This window comes from Rhamphochromis longiceps, linkage group LG5 (genome assembly GCF_057381845.1).
Source record: "Rhamphochromis longiceps isolate RC_006_pf linkage group LG5, R_longiceps_female_GT1.1, whole genome shotgun sequence".
Lineage (NCBI taxonomy): Eukaryota > Metazoa > Chordata > Actinopteri > Cichliformes > Cichlidae > Rhamphochromis > Rhamphochromis longiceps.
In genome coordinates, this window is record NC_140561.1 from 10,348,228 (window position 1) to 10,361,528 (window position 13,301).

The 13,301-nt window shown below is 38.1% G+C and overlaps 1 protein-coding gene across 1 annotated transcript; it reads left to right on the forward strand.

Moving 5' to 3' along the window:
- Positions 1 to 423: 423 nt before the first annotated feature.
- eevs (2-epi-5-epi-valiolone synthase) lies at positions 424 to 3,625 on the forward strand. The gene is made up of 5 exons (XM_085407853.1): positions 424 to 566; positions 1,382 to 2,015; positions 2,216 to 2,455; positions 2,728 to 2,980; positions 3,190 to 3,625. Exons 1-5 carry the CDS (start codon positions 424 to 426, stop codon positions 3,285 to 3,287), a joined length of 1,368 nt encoding a protein of 455 aa, XP_085263979.1. The 3' UTR covers positions 3,288 to 3,625.
- Positions 3,626 to 13,301: the final 9,676 nt, after the last annotated feature.

Consider the following 13,301-nt stretch of genomic DNA (forward strand, 5'->3'; position numbering starts at 1 on the left):
GTGCCATGTTGTTTGATGCCTTAAAACTTAACCTTGAAGTCAGTCAAACCTGTTTTGAAAAATGTCCTTGTTACCACATGACTGTTTTTCAAAGTGTGGTTTGAAAAAAATAAAAACCCAACAAAAACTGCACCTTCACCAACAGGAGCAAAAAAGTGTGCATATTCCAAAACTGTTCAACTGCTGTATGTATTTATTGTGGTTAAACTGTTATACATACAGTTAAGTAATGTCATACTTTATTCAAAAAGCAGGTGTTACCTCAGAGTTACGCAAAATGCGTGCATTGACATGTGAAGCATCTCAAAAAGCTCCTCCCTTGTCCTAAGGGCATTCTCTAAACACTGCTATATCTAAAGGCTCCTAAGGCAGGATGAACTTGTCACTTGCTTTGTTCACACCTGTAACTTACAGCCTACAAGAATGGGAAAAGTTCAACCAGAGGAAAAAGATGTCAAAGAAAAGACAACTGAGTTTAGTTTAGTGCGGGTCAAAAGTACATGGAAGGGCCAACTGGGAAAAAAGATCACTAAGGACAGAGTGGACAGTGTCTCGGCTGCAAAAATGTGAGTACACACACCGTAGTCTAATTTACAGAAATCACAGGGAAAACTGTGATAAACCTTTAATCGTATTTTACGACTGACCTCTTTTTGTTTGCAAATTTCTTTCATTTTCTTCAGTCTAATGCTCTTCTCAGTAAATTCTACACTGCAAATTATCACTTAGTTAGTTTGATAGTAGTAATCTGATATTTGCAAATATTGCCGAGTTAAATTATAATTTCTGCATTATTTAGTCTTTTCTAATGGCAGAAAGTGCCACTGGTATTTTTCAGGAAGTGGGATTTAGCCAGAGGTTTGTGGCTAAATTCCACTTCCTGAAAAATACCAGTGGCTGCTTTTGGCTGCAATTCAAAAAACCCATTTTTCTTTGCTTTAAGTCACACATCAGTTTGAAATGTAACACTACAGTCTTTTTCTGTAATAATGCATTACATATGATTACATAACACAGTTTTTTTTATTGATAAGTACAACATCAAGCATTTTGAAGACGAGCGTTTTAGTGCTTTAAACTGTTTGTATCCTGACATAATAAGATTCCTGCTTGGAGATAAGAAAGAAAGAATGCTGTAAATGAGGCTCAGATGACACCTCTGTCTAATAAAGAAGCTATTTATTGTTTTTAATCTTGCATAATTGTGAGGTTAGACCAAGACGATGGACAGGTAGATGACGTCTCTGTTCAGAAATACTTTAATTGTTACTGTTAACTGTTATTAACTTACAGTCTTTTTAATCTCAGCCCAAATACAGACCAAAGGTCATCGTAGTGTCCTGTGATTATAATAAATACTTTTTTGTGTCTTGTCTGGCAGCTGTGAAAATGTCACAGAGAAGGGTACAACCTGGACAGTTATCAGTCCCATTGTCTTTACTTACAAGGTAACTGAAACTCAGGGCTTGCTGGACCCAGGCAACGACACCCTCCTTCTGGGCCACATCAATGACCCTCAGCAGCTAGAGGACATTAAAAAATCAAACAAGCCAATCAGACGCTTTGTGGTGGTTGACCAGGCAGTCTTTCAAATCTATGGCTCCAAGCTAACTGAATACTTAGAGGCCAACAATGTCTCTTACAAGATCTTGGCTCTACCCACCACTGAGGAGAACAAATCTATGGAGACGGCCCTGAAGATCTTAGATGAGGTCAACAACTTCTCTCTTGACCGACGAACAGAGCCCATCATTGCCATTGGTGGAGGCGTGTGCCTTGACATAGTGGGCTTTGCTGCCTCACTCTACAGGAGGCGCACTCCTTACATCAGAGTCCCAACCACACTGCTCTCCTACATCGATGCCAGCGTAGGGGCAAAGACAGGGGTTAACTTTGCAAACTGCAAGAATAAGCTGGGTGCCTACATTCCACCTGCTGCCACCTTCCTTGATCTATCATTCATACAGACTGTTTCCCGACGACATATCTCCAATGGGCTGGCAGAGATTTTAAAGGTAAGGCAAATTTAATTTATGATAAAGTCTGTACGTTGAAAAAAACCCAGCAACTTGTGCTAATCTCATGGGCCATAAAGGTCAAGTACTACAGTCACACATGTGCCATTTATAGCAGAGAAACTAGTCCAGAGGTCACTAAAGATGAGTGACCCCGACAGCAGAAGTAACTCCATGCAATTTTTGTCGGTTTTTTGCAGATGGCTATGATGAAGCACGGCGGCCTCTTCGAACTTCTCGAGAAACATGGCTCTATGCTATTGAACACTAAATTCCAAACTGATAACAGTGTATATGGGTGCAGCCCCCTAAAGGCTGCATCACAGGCAACTCGCATAGCTATTATGACTATGTTGGAGGAGCTTGCCCCAAACCTTTGGGAGGATGACCTTGACAGACTTGTGGACTTTGGCCATCTTATCAGTCCAGCATTAGAGATGGTAATGATCACTAATGGCAAATACAGCTGAACCCTTTGTATCTTTTGCTGATAAAGTTTATGGAGTATGTGCAAAATATACATTAACGCTATGTAGAGCTTTAAACACTTTTGAGATTTTATATATATATATATATATATATATATATATATATATATATATATATATATATATATATATACACACACACACAGATATCTTAAAAGTGTAGGGTTTCACATTTTCATTCAGGTTGCAAATGATATCATCTCACCTTTCTCTTCCCCGTCCAGAAAGTTCTCCCGTCTCTGCTTCACGGTGAGGCAGTGAACATAGATATGTCCTATATGGTTTATGTGTCCAAAGAGAGAGGTCTATTGACAGAAGAGGAGAAGCAGAGGATCATCAGCTGCATGGTGAGCCTGGAGCTTCCTGTCTGGCATCAAGAGTTTACTATGGAGCTCATACAAAATTCTCTGCAGGACAGGCTGAAACATTCTGGCGGCCTGGTCAGAATGCCTCTCCCTGTAGGTCTCGGGGAAGCAGGTACGGATCCTGTTGCTTGATTTAAATGTACTTGTCACTGCTACAAAACACGTTTTTTCCTTCCAGAAAGAAGTAGAAGTCATTGCTTATGTATTTGCAACAAAGGCGGAACTGGAAGTTTCACATTTTTTGCTGCTGAATTAACTGTTTGAGTTGGTCTTTTGTACTAAATATTTAAAAATTTTGCTTTGCTCTTCTTTTTATTGCAGAAATTTTTAATAACACATCATATGAGATCCTGCACAGAGCTTACGAAAAATGGTGCGAGGAACTGAGCACCGCTTCTGAGAGCAACTGTGACCCTTAATAGTGTCATCCTACAACCCCCTCAATACTGTTTTTTTTTATGTTTTGTTTTTACATTTTTAAGTGTGTAGTATTATGTACTGTACTTTTAAATGTTTCGTACTGGTAGGAGAAACTGGTTTATAGCATTGGTCTGCTGCATTTTCAGAAACAGTCACATTGTGAGATAACTATTTTTGTATTGATAATCTTAAAGCCTGTAGAAATGGCCTATAACTGTCAGAATTATTGTTAGTGTGTGTTCCTATTGTTATTATTGTCCTAAGTGTTCTCATTGTTGTGTGATACAGTCAAAAATAATTTTTCACATAAGGGCAGCAACAGCTAGCAAATAATATAAGATCCACAGAAATATAAGAAGCCGCTTACAGCTTGTGTTCGTTGCTTGTTATGTCTGTCAAATATATAAGCGCCATTAAAGATTTTTAATTGGTTATCAGTGGAGTTTGTGTTTGTAACAGTTCACTCGTGTTTTACCCTTAAAACTTTTTTAATAGCATTATTTCAACTTTAAAATTGATTTAACATTTATTAAAAAAAATTAAATGTTAAGTGTATTTATTTGCTTATTTCATAGCAAACCTGATATGCTAAAAACGTCAACATCAAGGCAAATGTAGAAACAGCATCACACAATCTTACCACACGTATTTGTTTTTTTTAAATGAATGATTAAAAAACAAACGAATAAAAACACAAAATGCAGTTTCAATCCTGATACTGTTCCTGATCCTTTCTTCTGGGAAAAAAAGGTGCAGTTGGAAATATATGATTTGGAAAGTGGGGGAAATTGCATTTTTGTCAACATCAAAATGCAACACAAAAATCTATAAAATGCACATTATTGATTAATTTCCTCTTCCTCTGTATGTCCCACATTTCCTGATATATCCTAATACTCCAACTGCCACATCCTTACACCAGCACCCTGGCATTAAGTTTTGTTTATGATAGTATGACTACTTATCTTCTTTAAATTTCTCATTTTGGCTGAAGATGCAGTTACAGGTTTTACTTAAACAATTTATGGATGGATGGATAGGTTAACGTAAAATATAAACTGACTAAATATTCAATTCAATTTTAATTATACAGATGCTTAATAATGTAAGGCACAGACCCTTCAATAAATAACATTGCAGTGATAAATACGTAACCATGGGTGCTTTTTGACAGAGGAGTTGTTTAAATGGCCAGTAGTTCTAAAGAAGTAAAGTAAAGCTTGAGGGAGAGATACAGACCAGCCCGTGTTTATTCGCCAACACTGAATGATGTTAACTGGCATCCTTCTACAGGCTGCTACTTCTGCTATTGACCCCCAAGCCATGCCATTGTATCATCAACTATTATGTAATTACTTCCTCACTTAGCCTACAAGCTATATATAAAATAAAAGTCTATCCTGATTCCTCATTCATTTTTTGTAACAAGTATTTTTCTTTCATTCTTAACAGTAGTAGTTTCTTTATTTAAGTTCAGTTCTTAATTTTAATGGAAAATTCTATTTTTGTAGCTTTTAAATAAGTTTATAACTTTATAAAAGAAATCAATGAGTGTGAAAGTTTAGAAGTGAATGTTTTTCTGTTATTAGCAGGGATTCATGTTAGGTTCATGGGTGATTCAAGATAAGCCAGGTGTGAGTGTGAGCACAAATGGTTGTCTCTGTGTTTTAGCCCTGTTATGGATGGGCTAAAAACACAGAACAATCAGGTGTTGCAATAAGATGCAACACAAACCGAGGAGCACATTGCAGGCCTGACAGCAGGAGGTCCATCACTCCTCCGAGACATCATTTACATTGCAATCTGCATTCATAACTGTACATTCCAAACACACAAATCTCTCACATCTGAAATCCAGGCTGCATCTTGCTGCTATACATCATCGTTCATGTGATCTGGACACCCCAGAGGCTTAAATATTCCCTTAGCAAGTGGCACACAACCAGATGCTTTTAGCAGCCGCCAAAAACCTTCTGGTATAAGTCTAGCTGGATATCTGACCACTGTTCCTGAGAGATTTGGCAGAGCTCATTCATAGGACACTGAGAAAAAGTTTACACAGGTTTATTTACAGGTTGCTAAAAGTGCAGAGAAAAAAACTGTCTGAAATGCAGTGGCTTCTAGGCTGCATATAAGTCTGTGTACACACACACACAGTCACATTTACTGGAGGTGAGGTCTGCAGAGAAACAGAGATTAGAGCAAACTGACAGGAAGCATTAACAGCAGGGATGGCAAAACAAGGCTTATGAAGCTCTGATCCCTTTTTCTACAACTGTGTTAAAAACTGGCCAACTACCCCAAGCTTCATTCATTGCACTCATGGTGGACATCTACTGGCAACAGTGGTTGTTGCACAGCCAAATCTGACTTCATTTGATAGGTCGTTGTTGTTTATACCCAGCACTAAAGACATCTGGCTGAGTAATTCCATCTATAAAATAATAATAAAAAACATAAAAAATATAGTGAAATGGGTTTGTCATTGATTGTAAATTACATAATTGACATGGAGGATATTACATAATGCAATGAGGCAGTACGTATGACTATGTTGTGATGTGTTTATATACAAACCCTGCCCTGATGTCGTCAGTTCATTGTTTTCACCCACATTCCTTTATCTCATTTCCCAATATTCATCTCACCATCTTCCCATATTTATTTCCCAGTGAGTAGGAAGGCAACTCTTGAATAATATGCCACCATGAGTATATTATATTTGAATAAATATGGAGAATAAACTAATTCTGTAGCACCAACTGTAAATATTCCCACACTTGGGAACGTTTCATCAATGGCTCTATTATTGAAAAGTCCAAAATACACCAAAGCAAAAGCTATTAGTAACGCTCAGTGCGCGTAGCACAAGATGTGAAACAGTGAATCAGTCATCTTAAGTACACCGAGTGTAGCTCTGGCCCACTGCTTCACAATAAACAAATTAAAAGCTCCATGGTGCTGAAGGTCAAAAACTCTACTGGGAACTTCTGATTGGAAAAGGGAGGAAAACTTTCATTGATTTTTATTCACATATTAGACACACAGGCTGTGTGTGCTGACTGCACAGGCTCAGGCTGAAGCAGTGCAGCGCCTGGCCCTTTTTCAGGTACCACTAAAGTTACAATGTCACTATTAGATGCCAGTAGATTGCAGTCAACTGAATTCAATTCTCTTAACCCTCCTAACTCCTGTAAATCCTGCATTTGTAACTCTGCAAAAAGCTGACAAACTGAGAATAGACTTAAGTAACAATGAGTAATATTTAATTTCTTTGACAGGTGTTGTTCAACACACCTATTTACAACGTGGCTGTGAAGATCTGCTGGCATCTTCCGGTGAGTTACTGTGACACCTACAGACCATCCACCTCACACCTAAAAACCTGTTTGTGATGAAGTGTAAATACTTTGAGAAAGCCTCTCTTTTGCTTTGCTTTGAAGGCTTTGGGAATTTGAATTCCCAAAAGATTTAGAAGAAAAAGAAGCCAAACCTTTTCTGAAACTGGAAATTTATTTTATTCATTATGTTCACATAACCTCTAAATGAGGCTACGTCCACACGTACCCGGGTATTTTTGAAAACAGATTTCTCTGTGCGTTTGCACCTTTCGTCCACACGTAAACGGCGTTTTTGGTCACTGAAAACGGAGATTTTTAAAAACTCCGGCCAGGGTGGATATTTTTGAAAACTCCGTTTTTGCATTTACGTGTGGACTAGAAAAACGGAGAAAATGCAGCATCAAAGGTGTGCGCATTTTTTGACGTCACACTGTGCGTTATTGTTTCGGTGAAATGGATTTCTACGATACTGTTACTGTTAATTGTACTCTCTGCAGTGTTTAAATGCTTACATATACACACAGTTACTGTCCCTCCACACATACGACTCGGTTCTGCTTCTATGCCCCAGCTTTGTTTACTTTTTCCCACCGAGGCTTCTAGACTTCTGATTGGCCAACATTTCTGCATGGTTAGGAATATATCGCCACCTGTTGCTTTGGCATGTTCATAGCAGCGTTTTCCTTCATTTCTGCGTTTACGTGTGGACGGGATTATTTTTTAAAACGAAAACGGAAAATCTCCGTCTTCAAAAATACCCGTGTACGTGTGGACGTAGCCTGAAACTGTACCGTAAATATCCTTTCTGTTTCAGATGTGGGCATTAAACATAATTAATAAAATGAGGGACAGAGTTTCAAGCCTGAATCCTGCTTAAGTTTCCAGAGGCCATACCTCCTAAATTTCAGTGATTCGCAATTATTAACAGTCCAGCTACAGTGTTTCAATATTTCTGTGATTCTTTAAATAGCTTTAAAAGATAATTCTTCTAACTTTATTTTACCTAAACTCCTCAGCAATGCCAGAAATGACATCCAAACCCTTAAAGAGAAGCAGCAGGAAGCATAAAGCTCCAAACTGCTCACAGCACATGAAGTGGTAATAGAGGTAGTTCCCCCGTGTCCTTCTGGGAGCTTCCTCCTTGCCCCCTTTTGAACATGGCCTCCCAGAACCTCAGCATACTCTCCAGCATTGTCACAAAAGCCACTTTGGCTCAAGTCTCCAAAACCCTCAGAGACATGGAAAGCCAGGACATCTTCTCCTTTTCCATCAGAGATGACATGGTCCAGACTGTCCTGAGGGAGATCAGAGAGAAATATCCAGAAGAAATTCTACTCAACAAAATTGCAAACTTTGCACCAGAGCTTCTCAGAACAATTGCGGACGTAGCAAAGAACACCATATGCAAGATCTTCAAGCCCCCTTTTGGAAGTCCACCAGTGTCTGATGTTATTCCAAATGAAGAACCTTCTTCTAAAGGTCTGCCAATGTCTAATGTTCTTTACACTGAAGAACCTCCTTTTGAAACTGAGTCAGAATTTTAAAGGGTCCTTAAGGTTTAACTTCACTAAATCCTACAAGGACTAAAAACATTTGTTATGCACTGGCTGAGCATTTTATGTAGGCTAAAAAATCATGCAAAATATATTCAAATAGTTGAAATCATCTAAACTATCACACCCCAACATATAGCATAAGTGAAAAAGTGAAAAGCAACTATAATTGCTATAGACAATTATAGCTTGGAGTGTATGAAGTTGTAGAATTCCATTTGCAGAGATAGGCATTATTGCTAAACGTTCAAGGATGCATAAACCATCACAATCAGAAGCACATATTCCACGTTTGTTTTTTGTCCTTTTTACTAATATTCAAAAGAATATTCTTGCTAACTTTGGTTTCCAATTAAATTTAATTTGGTGTAAACAATGAAAAACTAAAAGGGAAAACACGTTTCCAAAAGTTGAAGAGAGCACTGAAAAAACGATTTTACAAAAAGAAAATCGCCACTTCAGAGGGACCTGACAATGAGAGTGAAAGGCAATTATATGCCTCTTCGTAGTCAATGCTAACTGACAATGAGGTTGTGCAGGATGCTGCCATTATGTACACTTGGGTTTTAAGGGGTATTTATTATTTTCTTCTTTTTTTTTGGGTTGTATGGAAGCCCCAAACGCAATTTCATTGTTCTTGACAATGACAATAAATAAATAAATACTAAATATACTAAATGAAAGATCAGCTGTCACTACCAGTGATGTCCGAGAGCCCCCTTGACACGACAAAGAAAACGTCTAGTCAGAAATTATTGGATGAGAAACTTGAAGACTTGGCAATAGGACACCACGAACATGACGAGATAAAGGCTGGTCATCCGATCACTGATAGCGTGTTGTCAACAAATATCTGTGAGAGAGACACGGAGGATGATGTGGTGTTAAAAGCGGTGTTAAAATGCTCAATCAACAATCTCTTTATTCCATACGACACTTTGAGCATTACGTCCGGATGGGAGATTTGCATAGGAGGGTGTCCAGCCAATCTCGAAGTGTCTGACCGTTTCTCACATTCTTATAGTTTCAGCCCCCTCCAAACTAAGCATGCACATTATTTCTCTCTCTCAGTGAGGCTAAGTTACGACCTTGGCTGTCTGTGCAGTATGTTTTGTTCTTTCTAATCAGACAAATAAAGCCATGATTCTCTGCAAACAGTATTTCTTATACATCAGCAGTATAATGCATCATAAAACAGTGTATCATCCCATTCCTGTTTTTTTCCTCAGAACAAACAATTAATTAAATCAAACAATCAATCTGCTGGTCCCTCTCTAGTTTAAACAACAGTGTTTTTGTGATACCCACTAATGTGTGATCACATTTATGTGAATTAATTTAAGTAATTTCACTTTCAATGTAAGTGATATTTCCATTTGGAAATGCCCTAAATAACTACAGTAATTGTAACAGGAAACTTGGTAACTACCCTGGGATATTTGTAGTGGACGCTTCATTTTTATACCAATAGGTGGCAGTGTGAGACCATGGTTTGGCCTGTTGTTAGCAGCCTGAAGCGCATGCTCCGCGCTGTTTTCTCATAATGGCGGAGTATTCAGGAAACGGCAAGCCACGTCTCCCTGTCTGATCATTTCTTTCCTGTTTACAGGTTCGTATCGTGCCCGAAATAGAATATAATAGCAATCACATCCATTATATAGCATAGACTAACCATTACGGTTGGAAAGTGAAAGCGTACAACATTGTGTAGTACAGTAAATTACACTTTTGTAAGTATTTGTTTACGGCTTTAGCAGCATGCTAAGGTTAGCATGTTAGTTTGGGTCGCACACCTCCTATGCTCTGTGATGTTAGTGATCGGCTCCACCGTTATCCTGTATTGTTTTAGTATCTTGTTTCTGCCATAAAGTGTTTCCGTGAATTCAGTGCACATGTCAAGATGGTGCTGATTATACCATTCTTTCAAGCTATTTGAGATTTATAGATTTGTCTTGTTGGAATTCATTTTGAACCAAGTCTTACAAGAAAATTGGTCATGTTTATAACATTGGAATGTGTTATGGAGAATGTGTGTGTGAGCTATGTTAAGAATAAGTAAATACACAGTTGTAATACTGTAAAAGTAATGAAAGGAGTGCATAATTGTGAATTTGAATAAATAATGGCGGAGTATTCAGGAAACGGCAAGCCACGTCTCCCTGTCTGATCATTTCTTTCCTGTTTACAGGACACATATATAGCTGTCTACAGGTGCTGCCACCCGGTACCTGTAACATTTTCAGTAGCTTTCCACTAGAAGATGGTCCCCTGTTATCTACTTACTCCCAGGCAAGCGTGAGCGAGAGTCTACAGCAGTCTTCAACTAACTTTAAACATCTATGAAATAGATAAATGTATTTTCATGAATAACAGGATATTTATTCCATGTTTTTTTTTGTAGTTATTAACAAATATGACATGACACAGCTTACCTTTCTCGTTGACTCTTCTGCACCTGACAATGGGAGAGCAGATTGTCACTTGTAACCAGCGTGATTTAGATGCTACAAAATGAATCTTGGGAGCTGAGTTTGTATACTCATAACTGCTCTTAGCTAAGAGATTCTTGTATAAAGTAAAATTAAAAATACTTAAAATACAACCCTGAACATTTGAAAAATATCAAATTGTAGAATTTCTATCACAAAGCTATTTATAATTGCTAAAGGTTCAAGGATGTATAAGCCATCACAACCAGAAGCATATACCACACGTTTCTTTTTTGGTGCATTTGTAACAGAGTCAGAAAATAGCTTAATGAATTTCCTCAAAATTGATGTGCTTTGTGAATAGTTGGAGCCACCTGGTGGACAAATACCGCAACTGCAACTGTTAAGGTTCCAAATTGCATGCACAGCACATGCAAAGGAAAATACTCCCAAGCTGGTGGTAGGTGCTTGTGAGCAATGCTGTTGTCAATTTTGTATGTGTATTGATGAAAACATTCTCATAGTGGTAATTGTCAACAAATGTATTTTGATTTTTAAGCAGTACTAGCATGTATCCTGAAAGTTACAGGCATTTTGATGCATGGGTAGTAATTTTATTCACGAGTAGCATTTTTAGTTAGCATGCTAAGCTAATACTCGTTAGCTAGTTGGGTGCTTTTTGACTTGCATTCAGCTCTAATTTTTCTCTATGAGATTGTAATTGTTCTAATTCTTGTTAACAGAACTGAACGTTACAGTTGCTTTTCACACTGTTGACGACTGTGTGCTGTTTTTTTTGTACCAGGTAGGCGCTGTTAAGTACAAGTTTTAGTTGATGCTGTTGTATAGAAAGAAAATGATGAACAATGATGTTTGTTTTATTATAGAAGAGCTGTTTTTATATGTTATTGTTGTTGTAGGTTAGGAAAAAGGAGATATGATGTCTCTCATCTCTCAGTTACCATAGGGAGAGAGGTAGATAAATAATACTGCCACTATATAATCACAGGTTTGGTTTCAGCTAGAGCTGGGCGATATGAGATTTTTTCATATCACGATATGTTTTTTTCATTTCAGGCGATAACAATATATATCACGATATAAGCCAAATAACTATATTTGTAAGATTTAAATGTGCCGTTGCTCACAAGTAAAATGTGAAATAATCAGCAGCTTGTTTTTATTTAAATATTTATTTCCCATAATAAGTTCAACAGGGTAGATGTACTTAAGGAACATGAGACTTTTTCAGATAAATAAAGGCAAATATTACAAACTACACAAAAGGAAGCCGCTAAAGCGTTTAAGTTTCAAAATAGAACAAACGAAACAGACTACTAAATTGTCAATTCCACTTAGAAACAAAATATTAATTCTAAAAATATGTTTTACAGAAGAACAGGCAAAACTGACTAACTTTTGTCAATATCAAATAAACTGAGAACTAAAAGGAAATTCTCAATCGCTCCTTGTTGTATAGCTGAGCTTTTCAAACAGTTTTAACAGTTACTTTAGTCTGACAAAAGCCGAATGACGAATTAGCGCTTTCAGTCAGAGACTGAGGCTACGTCCACACGTACACGGGTATTTTTGAAAACGGAGATTTTCCGTTTTAAAAAATAATCCCGTCCACACATAAAGGGAGAAATGAAGGAAAACGCTGCTATGAACATGCCAAAGCAGCAGGTGGCGCTAGATTCCTAACCGTGCAGAAATGTTGGCCAATCAGAAGTCTAGAAGCCTCGGTGGGAAAAAGTAAACAAAGCTGGGGCACAGAAGCAGAACCGAGTCGTATGTGTGGAGGGACAGTAACTGTGTGTATATGTAAGCATTTAAACACTGCAGAGAGTAGAATTAACAGTAACAGTATTGTAGAAATTCATTTCACCGAAACAATAACGTGGCGCAGTGTGACGCATGCACCAGTTTATTGTATTTCCAGACTTGCTTTCGGCACAATTTACAGTGCATGCTACTCTGTTTTTTGTCAGACTTGAAATAGCCGAAATACCTTCACACTACGGAACTTCTATGGCTCTTCCGTTCGACAATCTCTCCAGCGTTGGAACCATCATCTGTTTTCTCTTCGGTCACGCTCGGTTGATTTTTCTAGTCGGTACACTCATTTCCTCCATTACCCGCTGGCTGCTTCCCAAACAAACACACGTGCGGCTTGGCACTTGTGCTGTACGTAACAAGTCACGCGACGTGACGCTGCGGCTGTGATTGGTTCGGCTCTGCGCTACTTAATTTGGATAGGCTGACTTTTTTTTTTTTTTAAGAGGACAAGAGCGGCGAGGTCTATCGCGATAGTTTAATTTCTCTATCGAGTAAAAGTTATATCGCGATACATATCGTTATCGTTCTATCGCCCAGCTCTAGTTTCAGCTAGAACTTTTAAAGAAAGACTTTGTTGATGTTGTGTTGTATAAATATATTCATCTTTTGTTAAGTGTTATGTTTCGATAAAAAAGGAAAATACTCCCAAGCTGATGAACTGAATGTTGCAGTTGCTTTTCACACTGTTGATGACGACTGTGTGCTGTTTTCTTTGTACCAGCTGCCAGAATAAAGAGGGAGCCCAGAGTAAGGGCAAGTCCAGTTTCGCAGTGCCATCCTTTCTACATGGGCATATGACACCACATGCACCATAGACTCACAGAACAGCAATAGTTACACATTTTATTTAT

Coding starts and splice junctions, on each gene's coding strand:
- eevs (XM_085407853.1), top strand. CDS start 424: ATGGGAAAAGTTCAACCAGAGGAAAAAGATGTCAAAGAAAAGACAACT. Junction 2,456..2,727: donor TCAGTCCAGCATTAGAGATG/GTAATGATCACT, acceptor TTCCCCGTCCAG/AAAGTTCTCCCGTCTCTGCT. Junction 2,981..3,189: donor TGTAGGTCTCGGGGAAGCAG/GTACGGATCCTG, acceptor TTTTTATTGCAG/AAATTTTTAATAACACATCA.